Source organism: Candoia aspera, chromosome 1, assembly GCF_035149785.1.
Source record: "Candoia aspera isolate rCanAsp1 chromosome 1, rCanAsp1.hap2, whole genome shotgun sequence".
Lineage (NCBI taxonomy): Eukaryota > Metazoa > Chordata > Lepidosauria > Squamata > Boidae > Candoia > Candoia aspera.
The window spans coordinates 318,265,831-318,286,377 of record NC_086153.1 but is presented as its reverse complement, the minus strand read 5'-3'; the positions used below and the strand labels follow the sequence as shown (position 1 = coordinate 318,286,377).

The 20,547-nt window shown below is 39.1% G+C and overlaps 1 protein-coding gene across 1 annotated transcript in view; it reads right to left on the bottom strand.

Annotated features, from left to right (window-relative positions):
• The window catches only part of ESR2 (estrogen receptor 2), a 60,381-nt gene extending 46,044 nt beyond the window's left edge, over positions 1-14,337 (bottom strand). The window contains exons 1-3 of the mRNA XM_063290435.1: positions 13,856-14,337; positions 8,186-8,361; positions 3,508-3,624 (exon numbers count right to left, since the gene is read on the bottom strand). Coding sequence (XP_063146505.1) covers positions 3,508-3,624; positions 8,186-8,361; positions 13,856-14,289 — 727 coding nt within the window. The 5' untranslated portion in view covers positions 14,290-14,337. The remainder of the gene's footprint in view (positions 1-3,507; positions 3,625-8,185; positions 8,362-13,855) is intronic.
• Between the last annotated feature and the right edge of the window lie 6,210 nt (positions 14,338-20,547).

Here is a 20,547-nt window from a genome sequence, read left to right as displayed (position 1 = left end):
ACTGGCTTATATGGTCCTGCAGCTTTGTGGCTATGATGCCTGATAGGACTTTCCATGTTGTGGAGAGGTAGGTTATTGGCCGGTAGTTGGATGGTGTCATTCCCTTGTTGGGGTCTTTCATGATCAGCACATGGATGAGACAAGATAGATAGATGGATGGATGGATGGATGGATGGATGGATGGATGGATGGAATCTATCTATCTATCTATCTATCTATCTATCTATCTATCTATCATCTATCTATCTATCTATCTATCTATCATCTATCTATCTCTGTGTGTATATTCCATTTTCCTCTCCCAGAATAAGAGTTAATGGCTGAACTTATAAGCAAGGCTTCTAATAGGCAAGACACAAGAAACTTCATGAAAAATAAAGAGACCAAAAGACTGAAAACTTCATCTGGAGTAGAAAGCATAATCATTAATAATATTTTACTTAAAAATCTACCCTACATTCTGTTACTGTGAAGTTTAGGAAAGCTTTCCTGTATTTTGAAAAAACACAAATCTTTTCTCTCAAGTGATTTATTTTATAGAAATATGAATGAAATAAAAATGGACTTATGAATGACCAAAAATGCATATTCAAACCTGAATATTTAAATCTTGAGAGAATAATAAAATAAAGTCTCAGGAAATTTTCTGATCTAGGATTAAGTATATTAATTTAATATTATTTTTCAAAACCTACCAGAGTTTTGCAAGCATTAGCAATTCAATTATGTAATATAATAAACCAGAATATTTGACAAGCATTAGGTATATTCAGATGTTGTGCTGGATTACAACTACCATATTCTCTAGCCAGTCATTTGAGCAGGTTCTAGTTTGGGCTGGTGAGTATAGTAGTTAACAGAGTGATTAAACAGAATGAAGATTGTGCAGTTAAGAATTTATACTACACTTGGCTTGGTTACTTGTGCCTGATTTTTTTTCTGCTAACAAGAGAGTAAGCATAAAACAAACTATGGGAAAATGCTTAGATTCATCACTTAAATTCTTCACCACTTAATTATAGTTCCAGATATCTATTTCACATTTTGTATATTTCAATGAGTGGCTTGCACATAAACATTTTGTACTAAGTAATAGCAGACCATGGGCAACTATTGATGCCCTGACCGGAATTTAATCAAAGTTGGTTTAAAATTATGATCCACAATTGCAAGGAAAAGAAGCAACTATACCAAAAATGTTTCTCATTTAAAAGTTGTACTATCACGTCATGCACATCCTGGAAAGATACAAGGTTCCCACTCTCATTGCTTTATGAAAGAATCATTTGGATATGCTAAACAGTTCCTCCTCCCCACCAACCAATGAACTCACAGTATCTAAGTACGTACATTCTGTACACTATATTTATATAAGGACAGCTTCGTTATGGTGCCAGGCCATCTGTGACAGTATCAAGTAGCTTCTGGAGGAAAATACTGGACAGGAACATCATACCATTACTGAAACAGTTGGGAAAACCCTTTCTAGCTACTACTTAGAGGCCCTATTCCCTGCAGACATTTAGCATGCATATACAAAGTGTAAAAGTGTCAAGTCCAAAAAAGTATATGCAGACTCCACTACCAACATCTGGGGTGCATGTATGCCTCTGCAGATCTTGAGAGGGAGGGCTATAAACACATTTAACTGAAACTGTTGACAAGCAGGCCTGTAGTAATGCCTTATTAATGTGCCTAATCCCTGAATGCTGATATGCTTTAAAACTCTCTGCAGCAGTCCTTAATGCTCAGCAATTAAAATGCTCATTCGTATCTGCAGAGGGATTTTTGGATGTTCAGTGATGAAGCTTGTGTGTTAGGCCATTGCTGTCCTGATGGGAAAGTAGAAATGAAAAAGCCCAGGCTAAGTGGTACAAGCCATAATTTCAGATGAAAATCACCAGGACCCTAGGTTAAGTCTGTTCTTTTGGGGGTTTATCTTATTTGTTTCTCCTTGTTTTGCATCTTTTATTGGTGTTTGTATTTCGATGCATTGCTAAACGCTTTTCACTGAATTTTCTGAGACTTTACTTCTTAGTAGTCATGGAACTGTGATGTTAAAACTATAAGCTGCCTTAAGCGGTTTCACAGAACAACAACATAAAAAGGAGGTAAGAAGGTAAGAAATAGGGACGTGGTGGCGCTGCGGGTTAAACCGCTGAGCTGTCGATCGGAAGGTCGGCGGTTCGAAACCGCGCGGCGGGGTGAGCTCCCGTTGTTAATCCCAGCTCCTGCCAACCTAGCAGTTCGAAAACATGCCAATGTGAGTAGATCAATAGGTACCGCTTCGGCGGGAAGGTAACGGCGTTCCGAGTCGTCATGCTGGCCACATGACCCGGAAGTGTCTATGACAACGCCGGCTCCAAGGCTTAGAAACGGAGATGAGCACCGCCCCCTAGAGTCGGACACGACTGGACTTTACGTCAAGGGAAACCTTTACCTTTACCTTTACTAAGAAGGTAAGAAAGCAATTCCTTCATTACACCGAGTCTCTGTAAAGGTTAGCACATAATTGAAGATGTATATCAAATCAGGCTTGTTGCATCAGCTAAAAATTACCATTCACTCCCTAGGATATTTCTGTTAGATGCAAATTCAGTAGGGTAATAAAAAAGCAATCCAGACACAATCCGGGCAAAAATACTATCAGAGGTCACACAATGATAGTTGACAAATCAAGGTGTCCTTTTAAGTTTGCAAAGTCAGCTTTTTCCAAGGGACAAGTGGGTCTTTGTGTGGACAGTAGGCAGAGAGAGAGCAACATCACTTTAAATTCATGTGAATTGGGTGCTTGCAGCCTAACTCAAATAAGGACACTCAACCCATAGATTATTGCAAAGGAAGAAAAAGTAAATTGCAGACAATAGGGTGTTTCATTTTGTATAAGTTGATTTGGTGATGTTTTATTGGATGATGGGACAACAGTTTCTGAATGGACTTGTTGAAAAACAGCAAAAGCAGAAGTCATGAGAATTTGAAACTCAATAATAACACCTTTAACTAACCTTTCCAAAATCTCACAGGGAACAGTTTAGGGAAGACTTCCATTCCATACCTCTGACAGAGCCTAACCTCACTTTAGTGTTCTCCTAGGTGTGTTGGTGCAATTAGAATTTCCTGTCTGAATAGTTAACAATTAAACTCCCAGGCAATTCTGGATCCTAGAATCTCACACGGCTGGAGAAAAGGAAGTTGGGAACGTATCAGTCCAAGAGAAGTGCCATGAATGTGGAGGGGATGCCCAGCTGTGAAGTTAGTAACTTAAAGTACTGATGAAAATTTGCCGGGATGAGTCCTCCACCAGGTTCTTTTTGTCCCCCAAAGTAGGATGAAGCTGGGCTTCAGTAATCAAATAGAGCTTCAGATCCACCCACTACTGACATTAATGGAATGTAAATGTGCATTACTGTGGTTCTGAATCAGAGTGTGCATCTGCTTTGGAATCTAAGCAAAATTTTATATGAGAAACCCTACAAGACAAAATGCCCAAGGGAGCAAAGAACTTACCACATTTCATCATCCCTACTTCATAACATTTCCGGAGTCGGCAGGCCTGGCAACTTTTGCGCCTGTTTTTATCTATTGTGCATTGGTTTGTCGCTGGACAAATGTAATCATTGTGCCCTGGAGGGAGATATAAAAGAAAGTACGTTTTAAAAACACTGCTGTAAAGTATAATGTTTAGTCCTTATTTTTTAGACAAGGTATTTTATTTCTTGAGCTAGCTACTGGCTCTAGTGTGGGAAACCCATCTGGTTAGACTGTCCTTGGAGAACCCCTAGACGGATTTATAGTCCAGCAGCCATATGGAAGGCTTCCAGTCCCAAATGAAGGCTGAGCTCCTGCAGGCTGTGATGACTGCACACTGAACAGAGGAACAGTGACCCTGAAGAGTCACATGTGTCCTTGAGCTAACAAAGAGCATCTTAGCAACACAGAACATGAACAAACTGAAAAGGATAAAGTGCTGTCCGGATTGTGTTCCTCCTTTCCTCATTTGGTGCAGATGCATGTTTCATTAGGGCTGTGTGTTCATTACGGCTGTCTCATTCCATCAGTTTGCTTAATCAGAGCACTTAGGATTGCGGCTTGCAAAGTGAGAGGATTCAAGATGAACATGTCCTCTGGCTAGCAAGCAGCTGGGGAAAGACGGATCTTCCTTAGATGCAGGGGGTGCTTAAGGAAAAGGATAGAATAATAGACATGTTAGTTTATAACCTTTGCGAGTTTATTTGCAAGGTTGGCTGATAGAGAAATACAGCATGTAACAGGGCTGAAGGGCAAGACAATCCAGTAAGCCTCAGTTCCTAGTGAAGGTAACAGATGAATTTTGAAAGCCTTTTTAGTAGAAGCAGGCAAATAATGGCAAAAAAAGTCATAGGAAAGGACTGTGTTAAGCAGAAGAGGGTTTTGTTTTGTTTTTTGCATACTACAACATCAGAGAATTCAAACATTTCCTTATATTTTGGTGAGTTTCTCAACCCTGGGCTAGTTTAAACCGCTCTACAAAGATTCAGGAGAAAGAGGTCCAGGAGAATCTAGAAAGACAGTTTTTCTATGATTTCCTTCTGTGGAGAAGTAGAGAAATGTCATTTTGTGGAGAAAGTCCATATGTTTCCAAGTCATCGTGAGAATTACTTAAAGCAGATTAATTTTTTAAAAATTTACTTTGACAGGCAGGTTCCCTTTAAACTGGAAGTCTGTTATATAAATTCTGGCTGTATGATAGTGAAAGCAAATTAATGGCTGTTCAAAAATGAAGGCAAATGAAGGCAAAATACTTTCTTAGTAACATTTTATCTCAGCTTTCTCTAAAGGCTGTATATGACGTTTGGAGTTGAATGCCTGGAGACCATGACGTTCTGAATGAAATGTCTGATAAGACATGAAGGTCACTAGGAGGCTATGGCCAAATTTTGCTCTCCTAGTTTAGAATTTAGAATTATTGTGAATATGAGGAGGAAAGACATCATGTAAAAATGTAATTTGTTGGTACCAAACAATAAGTTTTACTATTCTATCTCTCCTACCCTTCTAAGGATTGGCATAAAAATCCTCAGAATCAGTTTATGTTAAGAATAAAGAATGATCTCTGTTAGATTTTTATTATAAGAATCAGAACTTGATATGCAGTTAGGACCTATATGATTCTTTATCCCTTCTTATGGGTGTACCTTCCATTACTGAGCCCCAGTGTCCTAATAAAATGTAGCTCTACATAATCTTTATTTCATCAGCTTTCCCCACCTTCAGGGTTATAAACTCTAACAAACACACATCTAAAATCCCCAAATGATTTTATGACAGATTTGATGATAACTTGGAGCAAAAAAAAAAGTGGTAGGAAAGGGAAACTATAAATCACTCCTTCTCCCTCAAAACCATTTGTCCACTCCAAATCTGCCCCCAAAATGGCCTCTTCTTAGGAAATTAAATAGCTTTTTCACATTACTCAGAGATGTCATTCCAATTAAAAGGCAGCTTAATCTCTATCAGCTTTATGAAGTGTGCATCTTGTGCATTTAGTGAAGGGTCTGGTTTGTACTTCGATGCTGATACAAAAAGGAACACAAAAACCCATCCCAATTTATTATGCATAGAAAGTCTGTTTTGCAGACCTGCTGAACACTTTTTGGAAAACACAGTCTGTAGAACAGATGTGAACTCAGTGTTTGGCAGTGAAGGCTGATTATAATCAAAGGTCCCCTGGAAAAAAGATAAAAACGTTGTCCTGCCAGGTCTCCAACATATGTCATGGCCTTCAAAAGGTTATCTCGTCCAGTTCTAAAGTGTAGGTGACCAAAACATATGTCAGGTAAACATTTTGCTTTTCCTGAATTACCTTAATTTGTTGCATCCAACTTCATGCTGTTCCTATAGATCTGAGACTTAACTTTCCTAACTGCAGTTACTTTGGAGTAAGTCCCATTGAAACAATGGCATTCTCTTAATTGTAAACATAGATATTAGAATAAATATGGGGAGGGAACTTGGCCTTGGGCTGAATGTAAATAAATATTTTTGAAGTGAACAAAAAACTGAGTAAACTTACATAGAATTAAGCTGTGAGAGTTTTCGTAATTGCCACTGAAAACGGGACTTTGATTTTTAATCAGTAGATTTCATCAACTAGTCAACTTTAGCTAATATACTGGAGGGAAGAAATGAATCCAATTTTAATGGTGGCTCAAAGATTGAAGAGCACTGCTACTTTTTAACACATGTTTTGAGTCTACTGTTTTAATATAATTGGGAATGAAAAAGGAAATCTTAAATGAAATATGCAAGAAAATGCTCCATGTGTCTACTCAGGATCCAGCCAGCCAGCTGTGATGCCCTTTTCCATGATGTTCCATTCCATGTTCCTTCATTTTTAGTTAACCCTACTCTCTCCAACAGAGTTTACCAATAGTCTCAGAACATGATTCATGGAACTGCTTTGGGGCTGTTTTTGTATACTTTTGCAAATATAGGAGGTCCTCTTTTGTATCCATATGTTGCTTTTTGGACTGAGTGCAGATCCAACTGAATTTTTGAAATTTGTAAATATTTGAAACATTTCTTATTTAGTTAAATTTTAATACTCCCTTTTCTCTCTAAATATACAGTGTCTCCATATAAAATTAGTGGTACCATTCAGTTTTTCAGATGTGAAACTATTGGACACTTTCTTCAGACTGAAAAAGTGGGTGGAAAAAAGAAGGAAGGAAGGAAGGAAGGAAGGAAGGAAGGAAGGAAGGAAGGAAGGAAGGAAGGAAGGAAGGAAGGAAGGAGGCAGGCCTTGGTCTATCACTGAACTACAGGGCTTCCCTTTCTGGTTTCTCCTTGCTCTATCTTAAACCTTGTGAATAGGGATAAGGTTAAGTGTTCTCCTTTTTGTAAACTTTCTTGAGCACAAATTACCATTTCCCAGCCATAATTTGTGATAAGTCTATAGACATACATTTGAGATGGACCATGTGGCACTGCCCCAAGACCATTAAACAGTTCAATTTTCCAATATGAAAATGTCCTTCCATAATTCCACCAACTCAGTGAATATTGGGACAATGAAAAGTGAAGATATTTCAGTGATAAAAAACAGAAACCTTATAAAATGTTAATACAGGAAGAAGTACAGTGATTAATAATTAATGCTAAACTATTAGTAACTATTCATAACAATTCAATTTATCATGCATGTTTGCTAAAACTGTTCTAAAATCCCTCTTAAAATGCTGCTATAGTCATGCAGATGGTATAATATTTTTGTTGTTTGCTTGGCTGGTGGTAGGGAGTACAGGTAGTCCTCACTTAATAACCATTTGTTTAGTGACAGTTTGGACTTACAACAGTGTTAAAAAACAACTTACAACCAGTTCTCACACTTACGACTGTTGCAGTGTCCCATGGCCACTTACAACCTTCCTGGCTGGCTTCTGGCAAGCAAAATCGATGGGAAACCGTGTGATTCACTTATTGACCATGTGATTCACTTAATGACCACCACAAAAAGGTCATTAAATCAGGTCAAATTCACTTAATGACCACTTTGCTTAGCAACCAAAATTCCAGTCTAAGTTGTGGTTGTTAAGTAAGAACTACCTATATCAGCTTGTGTATTCTCCCTGTCTAAACCACTGGTAGAATAGACAACTTCAATCTTCCAAATAACCCAAAACCTGGAGCCCCACATCATGTGGCCCCCAAAACCTATAACACCCTCCAGTTGTGCTGCTGAATTTCAGATGCATGATTTCCTGCATTTTGAGAAAAGAAATAGACAAAATTGTAAAATAAATTCTAAAATAGACTTGACACTCTGTTTTTTTGGGGGGGAGGGGAGGAGAGAAACTCCTCCCAAAATAGAAAAAAATGAAAAATTCCAGTCCTGTAGTATGGCCCTCAGCCCTCTCCAAAAGACTGTGCTAATTTAATTAAGATTCAGGTCTCAGTGGGGTGGGGTCAAAAATTGAAGATGATAGTTGTGACTACACAGTCGAAGTGCTGTCTCTTTTTTATGTGCATCATGATCCACATTTAAAAGGGGCACGGCTTTGATCATAGAGTTGTGGCTGTCATCTTGACTTTTTTGACCCTCCCCTGCAGACATCCCTGGTTGCTCTATGTAATTTGGCTTTATATTCTTACAAAAATAATTGCATTCAAATGAACTGCTTTCCCCAGGACTTACTGTTTTCCCTACCTTGGATGCTTCTTTTGAAGAATGCCTTACAGCCTTCACATGACCAAACACCATAGTGATATCCAGACGCATAATCACTGCACACAGCACAGAAATGTGCATCTCTTTTTGAACCAGGACTGTTTGTGGTGGGACTGGTATAGTCACTGCTGCTGTTTTTTCTTTCCAGGGTGTCTCTGGTGGCACAAAAGGAGAAAATCTGTCATCAAACTATACAAAGGAATGTGTGTTTTACCTCAACAATATTCATTATTTTTTAGATCATCTACACAAGGTTTTATTGCAGAGTGGGAACTGCAATAAAAGAAAGGTTGATATTACAGAAACTTGCATGAATTAGAGTCATATTAATGTAATACTTATTCTTCAAAACCCACCAGGATGTTGCAAGCATTAACTATTAGATTATGCAATATACTAAACTAGAGTATTTGACAAGCATTAAGTATGTTAAGTCAGATGTCGTGCTGGATTACAACTACCACATTCTCCAGCCAATCATCTAAGCAGGTTCTAGTTTGGGCAGGTGAGTATAATAATTAGCAAAGTGATTAAGCAGAATGAAGATTGTGTAGTTAAGAGTTTATAGTATACTTGCTTAGTTACAGTACTTGTGCCACATTGTTAGGCCAAGTGAAGCATCTTAGGTAGCAAAAATGAAAGCCATAAAAGAGCAGTAATTGCTAGGTAGTGCATTATTTATTTTCTTCATTCATCCATTCATTCACTTTTATTCATTATTATTTCAATTCTCATTCTATTTTTATTGCCAGGGACAGGAAGAGGTGCTTCTGAGATTTTCAGTCTCATGTGTCAAAAAAAATTGGCTGGTCTTCAATACTATCGATTCTGATTTGGGATGAAGTGGGGGTGATGCCATTTGCTGCTCTGCCTTATCTCTGGCTTTGCTGGCTAGGAACCACATTTCTCCCACATAGAGCAAGAAGTAAGCTTTGGTCCACCAAATCAGAAATCTGACAGCTCCAAGAACTTTTTTAAAGACACATTTTGTTCCTTTTTGAGGTTTGAAACATCTCTTTAGCTGCAAGGCTATCCATAGGGGGGAAGCGGGTAAAAAAAATCAAGATGGCAGAAAAGAGGATATGATTGTGTGATCAAAGCCTTCAAAGATTTTAGTCATACAGTTGAATTCTCTATCTCAGTATTTCTGACTTGGCAACTTTAAGGTGTGTAGAGTTCAACTTCCCCATGGGGAATTCTGGGAGTTGAAGTCAACACATCTTAAAGTTGCCAGGTTTGAGAAACACTGCTCTATCTTGACTTTTTTTTTACTCATACCAACATCCTAGGACATCTCTGCTTACATGCACACCTTGCATTGCATATGAATTACAGTTTTTACTTCTGAGTAAAACTAAACCAAGTGTTCTCTATTCTTTCCTGAGTAAAAGGGGACTTGATAGCCTTCTCCCTTTCTTGTCAATGATCAAGGACAATGTGCAGGTCCAAAAGGATGTAGTGAACATGAGCAGAAGAGAAGCCACCACACTCAGAAGTCACATATAAGCATCCAGGTATCCACAGGTTTCTGAGTTTTGACAAATGTCTCTGGGTTTCAGAAATGAGGAGAGGCTTAAGAGGGCATGTGTCCTTTTTAAAAAAGATTCTCTCCCAACTCAAGCAGAGTTTTATATGCCACATTTGAAAACAAAATTCTTCATTAGGAAAAAAATAAATAAAATAAAATGCCCTATGCTCACTTAATCAAGAAAAGGGAGGGACCGGCTCCATGTAGTTCATGTTCTTCCCATCTTTGAACTTTTAATTTAAGTTATAATTCATGGATTTTCAATACCACAATCATTGTTTCCATGGCAATAAATTGATGTCATGAACACAGCATTAAGACAGCACCACAAAAATGAAACAGAAGGGGAAGTGCAACTGTGAGAGAGAATGTGTGCAAAGGAAGAACATTTTGAAGATGAGAAATGACTCTTTACACTTACCCTTCAAAGGGAATGGAGGATTTCACTGTTCCTTCTCCACTCAAATAAGACATTCTGTGTTTTGTCAAGGAACTAAAAAATATGGCCAGTGTAGCCTTCTCCAACCTGTTACTTCCAGATGTGTTAGATTACTATCTCTCATGATATCTGGAGATGAAGCAATAAGACATCTGGAGGACAGCTTGTTGCAGAAGACTGAGACAGACCTGAAGTGGTCTGAAGTCCAAACTAGTCCCATCAGCAGTACAAGAATCTCTGTTCTTATTTCATTTTTATCCTACCTTTTCTATGAAGAGTCCCAAAAGCTATACATGCTGTTCTTATCCATTCTCACTACAGTCTTGCATGGTAGGTCTACAGTGAAAGACAGTATTTAGCCCAAAGTTTTCCTTGTTCTTTTCAAGAATGATCAAAACCATTTTGCTAGTTGAGGCAAAGGATAAGTTGATGCCCCTCACCCATCCCATATTTATAAGGTGACCAGACTGCCAGTCTTACTTTAATACAGATGATATGCTGGTGTCCTCACCATGCCCAAGGGCAGGCCCGTTAAGAAGAGTAGAACATGTTCAGGGTACATACAATTCTATCTTCTAATTAAGAAGACTGACATGAAGAACATTCTTCCATCATCACTACATTGAACAAGTAGTATGATGCTTGCAGAAGACATTCTGTATTATCCAGAAAATTTATCATCTTTGTCTAGTAACTTTAGTTTCTTTCATAGCCACTGCCCTACTAAATTTCTATAATTGGCAAGATTTCAACCCTAGATTTCTCTAATAACATTTTAATTTCCATGAAAACAGCATTGCAAACCTATTTCCAAGCACAGGGCTATATGATAAAGCTGAATGATGGGAAATTCAAAATAGATATGAATTCTTGAGATGCCTCTCATATGGGAAATAGCGTGCAAATTATAGGGGTGTTTTGAAGTCAAACTGAGTGCTTCCAGAATGGTTGGATAAGCCCCCCTTTAAGCTCAAAGCACCTGTTTCAAACTAAAACAGGGCCATTTCAAATTTGAAACATGCACAGAATGGCTAGAACTCAAAGCTGGGCATTTTAAACTTAAAACCTTTTGAATTCAAAATGCTCTTTGCACCCTTAGTAAATCAATTAAATAAAACAAAGTTAAACTTGCTACCACAAGATGAAGTAATGGCCACCAATATGGACAGTTTTAGGATCAGATTAGACCAGTGATGGTGAACCTACAGTATGGCATGTGTACCAAAGGTGATACACCATGACGTTTTGGGTGACATGCCAGCGTTCACCAACACCTGACAACAAGGGTGAAGGGGCACCTTTGAGTGAAGGGGCATGCCTTAGCTGGCATCATGCAAATTGCAAGCAGCTTCTGCAGGAACCAGCTTCATGCAAGAGGGAGCAGGAAGATGGCCAGGTGAGCGAGGGCAGCGCAGGGCAGGGCAGCAGGGGACTCGGAAGTGGCTGGGACTGGGTTGGGGTGGCTGCAGCTTCCCAGTGTGAGGCAAGCAGCCCCAGAGCTGCATGGTTCTAGAGCTGCTTGCCACCCTGCAAGGCAGTGTACAGGGCAGCCAAAAGAGCAGAAATTGGAGGGGGAATAGGTGGGGGGGGGGAGTTGCAGTGCCTTTTGTTCATTCAGTTTCCCAGTAAACCTTTTATTCGTTAAAATAGAATACAAAATCATAAAACATTGTCGACATACATAACATTCTAGAATACACCTAACACCACGTATACACATATAAACAAGTAAGACAATAACAATAACAACATACTAAAACATGGTTTCCGACTTTCGTAGCTATAGATATACAAATAGTTATCTTTGTAACTCTCTTATCGTTATTTTCCCTTAAGTTACTATTATTTCTATTTATTTACTTCTTTAATATATAAATCCCATTATCATCTCTTCACTTTTTTCGCCTTTTGTTCATTCAGTTTCTTCGGTAACTAAGACTGCACCACACATGATTGGATTGGATTTTTAAAAAATAAATCAGTATGTAAAGTATCATTTCTCTTTTGTTTTGTGGGGGGGAATGTGACACACCAGCAGAGTCAAGTCAGGTATTTTCCACATTTTTGACACGCTGAGCCCAAAAGGTTCACCGTCACTGGATTAGACAAATTACTGGAGGATGGAAAACCATCAGTGGCTACTAGTCATGATAGTTATATACTTCCCCCAGCATCAGAGGCACTGCACCTCTGCATGCCAATTTCTGATGAAAATAGGATGGAATTGTGTTCACGTGTGGTGGATTTCGGCACGGCTGCTGATTCCCAAGAAGGAGGGAGCGCATCCCAGGCAGATAAGAAGATTCACAGTCCAGACACTGTTGCTGGGAAAGTTAAGGGGTTCAAGGTAGCTCTGCTCTAGAGTCTCCCAGGTTATTTACCCCTACATCAGTTAGAGCAGCTTTAGTCTGGCAAGATTCTGTCTGTAAGGTGAAAGCAATAAAGAACTGGAGTCTGGAATACACTGACTCGACATTGTTCTTGGCTGGCCCTGACATCATGTCCTATCTGCATGCTTCCCATATTCTCCAAGTTGTCCACTGTACGTAGGAGCAAAATGAAGGACTGGTTTGAGGTTCCCATATTCCAATTATATTGAGAGTCTATCACAGCGTTTCTCAACCTTGGGAACATTAAGATGTGTGGACTTCAACTTCCAGAGTTCCCCAGCCAGCTCCCAGAATTCTGGGAGTTGAACTCCACACATCTTAAAGTTCCCAAAGTTAAGAAACACTGGTCTATCATATGCTAATTCCATCCATTGTATATAGGAGAACAAGAATGGCCCAGAAAAGTAATTCTCCATGTACAGGGGGGGGAAGTCAATTATTTAATAAATATAGTCCTTTTTTTCCTAAAAGAAAATACCAGCCTTGCAATCTACTGAATCCCATTGAACTCTATTGATAGTTAGCAGAGCATACAGGACAAATACTATGAGGTAGGTATTGCATAATCAAAAATACAGTAATATTTCTTTAAAAATAGTCCTCTCCTGAATATATTTGTTGCTCCATCAAAATCCTTTCCCAAGATTTCTCTTCTTTTATATCATCCCCCAAATGTCAAGCCAAATGTCTGAAAGTTCAAATTTCATCTTAGCTCCAGCTTCCAATGTCTATACCTGTGACTGAACTGTGTTCATATATTCTCACTGAAATAAGAGTTACTTAAGAACATGGATAAATATTAAGAATTTCAGTCTTTTAATTATTTCAAAGCAAAGAGGCAAAAATAGATATTGAATGGGGTATCTCTGATTGGCTGTCCTAACTCTGAAACCAGATTGTGAATGGAAGAACGACTAATTTGATCAAAGAAGCAATGCTGGGGGAAGAATCCATGCTATTTTCACCATTTAAATCAGATGGGCCCTTCCAGCTACTACTAGACCAGAGTTTCTCAACCTTGGTAACTTTAAGATCCGTGGACTTTAACTCCCAGAATTCTGGGAGTTGAAGTCCACACATCTTAAAGTTGCCAAGTTTGAGAAATACTGTATTAGACAGATTCCAAGGAAGAGAAAAAGGCTTGTCATCTTCTAAGTATTTGTTTCTTCACCTCATGACCTACATTTACCACAATCATTCAGACATTTGGCCTAGGCATCTTGCACTCTATTTCTTGGTCACACTACACTGGAGAGAATATTTGGCAGCAGATAGATAATTTTTAAAATTACCTGTGCATAGGCAAGACATGATCCACAGGTCGTGCTTCACACCATGGGCTTTTTGGCTGCTCTGCATATAAAACTGACGATTGGCAGTGCAATGTCAGAGGAGAGATGTGACCAGGGCTGGACCACAACATGCTTGGACTCGCCGCCTGCCTTAGAGTGGCATTTTCTGAATCGCTGAAATTGCCCGGAATGTTGTAATTCATCATCGAGGGGCTGTAGAAAGCCATGGCAGAATAGTCGTGTCTGTTCTCCATATAAGAGGATGGAATGTAAATCGGACTGTGCTCGACAGCCAGAGCAGCTTGGCTGCAGCTGAAAGGGATGGGAGAGCTCTGCTCAGAGATGCCGTTTTTTGCTTCTATTTTACTACATCCGAGATCTTGAATTGGTGGCAAATGAGAACGTTCCTTGTGAGACGATGCACAGAGGGACATGCTGGAGTGAGATGGATGCCAAATGTCTCTTTCTTAATCAGTCATCCCCCAAAAGTTAATCTGGAAAATAGCAATACTAAAGCTACAAAAATACTTTTTTAAAAAAAGAAAATCCCCCCACCGCCACTTCCTGGCTGCATATCTCTGGGGCAAAAATATTAACAGCTGCAGTTTTAGCAGATGGAAACAGAAAAACTGTGGCCCTGTGGAGACAGAGAGATCCACCGCATGTGGGTGGGAAGGGTAATTCCCTTGAAACTTCCCACTCATTTAAATTGGAGTGGGTAACCTGAGGCTCCAGGGCCAGGTCCTGAAGAGTCTTCCAACCACAACTGGCAAAGCTCAGCAGCATGGTTTCCCCCCAGTTTGAGGCTGGAAGTACACAAAAACTCCAGCATCAATAGCAAGATAAGATTAAAAAAGAAAAACAGTCCAGGACTCCCAGCCCAAAACTCATTAACAAAATATAAGAAAATCCTTGCTCTGCCTACCTGCGTGCATGACATGATCCAGTCCAGTTTAGGTCATTGCCCCAATAACTCTGTGGCTTTTGCCCTTCTAAAAAGAAGTGAGGCTTCCAGACTACCAAAGGTTGCTCATCTCCAATCAATCCAATAAATAGTGACTGATACTGTTTAGCTGAGGGAGGGGACAACTTTCATTGTGAGCACCAAAATATGCCATTGCTTATATTATGCCACAAAGGAATTATTTAAGTTCATCCATGATTCATCCTATCGTCAGTTGAACCATGCTGCAAACTTCCAGAACAGAGATACCCTACTCTGCCCGTGGTCATTTCTGCCTGGAAAACTACAGGTTAGATGATTGCAATGCTTATCAACCTTTATGCATTCTGCTATCTGAGTTGAAGGGCAAGCTGCCATTTTCACTTCATGTACAAGTTACACAAAAGTCAATCCAACTGGCAGTTGAATTATACTCTAATGCCAGTGATGGGACAGTGACTGTGATTACACTTGAAAGTAGTAGGTGACTTTAGGTGAAGCAGGGCAGACCACTCCCCTAGCTCTCCCTAATGGCACCCATAGATTTTGGCTGGCTTACTTGCTGGAGCTGGTCAGGAAACATAATTCCACTGTTTTTTTCTATATCATTGAGCACAGTTCAAAGTGATCACCTTTCAACTCCTGCTTTTAAAGCTCTGTACTGTATAATGGAATGAGCAACTCCTTTTTTCCTCATGGGACTGAATATTTACTTTGCCTCTGAGACTAACAAGAAGTCTGACAATAATGCCATGATGGTACCAGATTGGGTGGGCCAATCATTTTTGCCTCTTTTTAAACTTGTTTTCTGACGAGATTGTGTTATATTGGTGGAGGTGGGGGGGAGACATTTAAAAATCCCGGTCAAAGACTGCCTATGTGTTGCTACATTTCCATGGCAGATGAGTAGGGGCTTGGGTAGGGGGCTGCATAGAACCCAACAGGCTGCAGCACTTGAAGTGGGTTCCTATGTTAATATCTTCTCATAAAAGAGAATATATGTAGCTCAGGGTTGAACTGTGGAGTCCTCCACGGAATATCTTCTGCCTACAATGCCATGATCTTCTGGGTTTTTCCTCCAGTAGATGTAAATGTTACCAGAAAATGTTGAATTTTATATACTGTATGTATGGGTTGGTTGCATTGTATATAAGTATGTACACCACTTTGCTATTCTTCAAAGAGGCATAATAAATCACATAAATAAAATAGTTTTCATATAGTTTGGTACCTCTCTTGAGAGCACCCCTCCTAAAGTTTAGAATACAAATCTTCTAAAGTAGATCAGAGATCAGAAGCTGGCATAACTGGGCACTAAACCCCAACTGAAAGTAATGCTGGCTTCCTCTTACCACCCAGTTCTGGCAACTGCTTTTCAGTTCCTGCCTTGTCCATCTACTTCCTTCTTTTCAAATAGCTCTGGGCCCCTTTCCAGCATATCCCTTGGAGTCAGTTCCAGAGGCAAGGAAGACAATGCAGAAGGATAGCAATCCTCTGCTCAGCCAGCAGTGAAAAGGGGTAAGGTCATACCATGAATTAAGCTACTCATAATGAAAGGGAGAACAGAAATAGTCATGGCTTAGCACTAAGAGGTGAACAAGAACTAAGGAGATAAATTGCCAACTAGAGTATTTAAAGCTTCCTAGTCCCTCAGTGGAACTAAATAAACAAAATACAATGAAATGTATTTTGAACTAAACAAAAAACAATGAAATGTGCAATAGGGCTTCTATTAGTAGAAGTAGCATAGGTAGTAGTATTCCTCCTCCAACATCCTCACTCGTTGAAGCCTACAAAGCCTTTCATGGTATAGGGACAGGTTTGTAGGACCACCTGTCTCCAGTCATCTCTGCTTGTCCACACATTCTAGCCATATGGGTGTGCTCCAGATCACCTCTAGTAAATCATGACATGTAATGGTACCCAGGAAGTAGGTCTCCTCTGTTATGGCACTGACCCTATGGAACAGCATAACCCCTGAGATTCGGATGGCCCCAACTCTGCTGGCTTTTTGGAAGGCACTGAAGATCTGGTCCTTCCCCTGGGGATTGAGTCAAAGTGTTTGGTGAGCCTGTCTGGATATTCCTGGTTGTATGCTTTTGTGTTGCTGTGAGTATGTGTTCTTTCAATTTGTTTTTTTTATTGTTGCTTGTTTTATTAATGCCCATCAGCATTGTAGGTCAAGCGGATGGCCATCTGTGAGAGGGTACGATGGAGAGCCTACAGCCTCCAAAAACCTGAAGTTGTATTCAGTCTAAACAATAATTAGGACAGCTAAAAGAGTGTCCATCTCATAGTTGCTAAAGACAGACCACCTTGTTAGTACAAAATGGTAGAACTCCACATAACTACTAGAAAACAGTAGTGGAGCTACTGCAGGCAGAGGTTTATCCTTTTCTGCCATAAGTCTTACATCTCATCTGACCATTCCAACATTAGAGCTGGAACTGTTCCCTTCAGTTTTTAATTCTAACAGTTATTCTGGCAAACTGTTGATTCATCATCATTTGTTGCCAGCATATTTCCCTAATTTTCATGTCATCCTCACTTCCGTAAGAGGATGTTGCCTCAGCAGGGAGCTAAATCCAACTGACACTTTATACAGGCTGAAAAGACCAGAAAGATGAAGAGTTCTAAGATGCTGAGTGGACTCTTATAACCTACAGTAATTTTTGCAGTCTTAAACTTTTGCAGAGCTGGGTAGATGGGGGTACTGACAAGAACTCATCCACTGAGTCAGAGCATGGTGCTAATTCTGTAGCCTTCTGCTGGGAAAGCCCTGAATTAGGCACCAACTGCCCAACCTTAATATCACCTACATCAGTGTTCCTCAACCTTGTCAACTTTAAGATGCTGGGGAATGTTGGAAATAAAAGTCCACACATCTTAAAGCTGACAAGGCTGAGAAACATTGGCCTACACCTACCTTCTCAAACTGATTCTCTGGGGTTTGTAATTGAACATATCTGGAGGGCATTTAGTTGGAAAGGCTAGCCTATATGATGCTCCTGTAAAAGTGCTAATTTCTGGGCTAGAACTTCCAGATTGAGGTTCTGGTCAAAGTAGAATAATTTTCACTCATTGTGAGTGTTGTAGAAAGTTTTACTTCCTAAAGAGAGAAAAAATAGCTTTTCAGTATGTACAGATACACATACCATGGAAATTTCTCAGGTGGTTTTGCCAGAATCTAGCCTTTGGTTGTTTTCTTTCTAGTAGATTAATTTTTAAATCTACATAGGGAAGCCATGAAATAACAGAATAGCCCTTAAATGCACAGAAATCTCTTCCCACTCCTATTTTCCACCAATTTCCAGGCAAAACACCAAAGCGACATATTTAGTTGACCTGCAAGAAATAAACATTGTTCTCTTTGTCCCAGCAAAAACATCTACTGTTTTCCTAATAACTTTGACCCTTAACACCAAAGGAATTAATTATTTTGCAATTTCACAATATCAAAGACATTGATTGTCATAGTCAACCAGAGAGAAGAAGCCAACATTTTCTAGTGCAAGGGGTTCTGGCAACTCTAGCCTGTGAACTTTTACAGATTACCCTTGTGTTTGCAGAACAACTGACTCTTACACTATAGCTCCAAATCTTATATCAGCGTAGCCAAGATAAAATACTGATAAGCTTAATACACCTAATGTGGAAAAAGAAATAAGTGATCTAGTAGGATGTTAGATCATAATACTGTTCCAGCTAAATTTAATTCTCAAAGGAGGAAAAGATTACACTTATATGTTGGAGTTTAATTTGATAGCTAGATTGCAAGTTTTAAATTCTTCACAGAAAGGATATACCATTTTTCCAACTCCACATCAGATTTATTCCCAGCTTGATTATTTTTTATTATCTCAAAACTTAACTGATCAGATGGATAAATGTAATAAAGGCCCTATTGCAACATCTGACCATGCTCTAGCAACACTATCACTTGTTGTAAGAAAAAGTAGTCCTAGGTTTTTCAAGATGGTATTTTAAAATATCATTATTAAAGAATGATTCACCTTTTATAAAACAGAGGAAACAAGAATTTGAAGATTTTTTTTTTTAATAAACAGACCCAGACACAAGATGAAGCTATGCCAAGCCCTCTTTGCCATAGCTGCCACTTTCTCTTCAACAGGAGCTCTGAGTCCAGAAGAATTCCACAAATGAACCTGATCTGTACAGGGAGCCCCAACTCTGTCAAAAACGGAATATCCCCAGAATCAGATGGGGATCAAGTTTGACCCTGAACCTGTCCCTACTATCCAGTCCCCAGCAGCCTCCAGTTTGGGCTGTTGCAACCCAGGGTGCCGACTGTTTGTGATAGTGACATAATTGATATAAATAGATAACTTAAAATCCTAATAAGATAAATGTTGTAAAGATGAATAATATTATTATTGTACTTAGAAGGATTCCTATCCCAACACCTTTAATGTATTTCAAGTATTTAACTTTTCCTATATCATCACCATGGACAAATCCCTCCCACAAGAAAGTCTGTAGAATTACCTCTTTTCCGGGAACAATTTGGAAGAATTGTCCATTGAGTTTCTCAGCCTACAAATTTGACAAAGAATTTCATAAGGCCAACTGTGTCCAACTCTAGTCAAATCATTGAAGTTTGTCCAGGAGACATGGTACAGTTAATCAACCACCAGGATACAACTGATGAGAGAGCTCCTGCCTCTCTATCTTTCTTGAATCATCCTATTCAGAGATATTTGGATAGTTGACCAAGTTGGCAGAAATTCTAGGAACTATAATTCCAATATATCTGAAGGAGGAAGTTGTTCAAAAGCATAATCCTGGATTGTTCCCAAATCAGAGTGATGCCATTAAAACAGTTTAGCTTACCTGGACAGCATCTTCTGAGAACAAAATATACCTTAAAACAGATTTCTAAAACAAAAGAAAATACAATTGTTAATCAACATATGTGCCTGTAAATTAAATCTAATTATACATTAGTACCATAATCCTTCTCTCCCTATTTATCTGTCTTCATTTCTTTCCCCAGCATTTCTCTGTGCCATATTCTATCTTGCATGTTTCTGGTGGCAAATGCTTACTTTCTCATTTTTAAAAAAAGTAATGTGCATAAATAGATGATAGATACACAGATTCACAGGTACATGATAGAGATAGAGATAGAGATAGATCATGGAAACTGGAGAACAAATATGCAGCTGCCTCCCATTACTGTTGTTTATTTTTTCAGTTAAACACACTGTGGTCCACAAAAACAGCAAAATTCCACTTTGATATAACTAAGCCTACAACCAGCAGACAATGATCTTAACCATGCCATGAGATTTAATAAAATAAATAGTTGAAAAGTACATATTTGGTCTTACTTCAGCTGGACCTTCTTTGATTGATTGATCATGTGCTATCAAGTAAGTGTCACCTTTTAGTGACTACATAGATAGACCCTCTCCAGAATAATATATGTCCTCATCTTGCCCTTCAAGTTGAGTTCTCCAATAATGTACCCAATGCTAATATAATCGGATCCATGCACTGTGCTGCTGGTCCTCCTCTTCTTTTTCCTTCCACCTTTCCCAGCATCATAGGCTTCTCAAGAGAGCTAGATCTTCATACAGTGTGTCCAAAATATGATAATTTAAGCCCGATATTTGTGCCTCAAATGAGAACCCTGGATTGATTGGACATATATTATTAATATCCATGGCTATCCATGATATTCTCAAGTGTCTTCTCAACACCTGAATATCTTTTCCAAAGCTTCAAT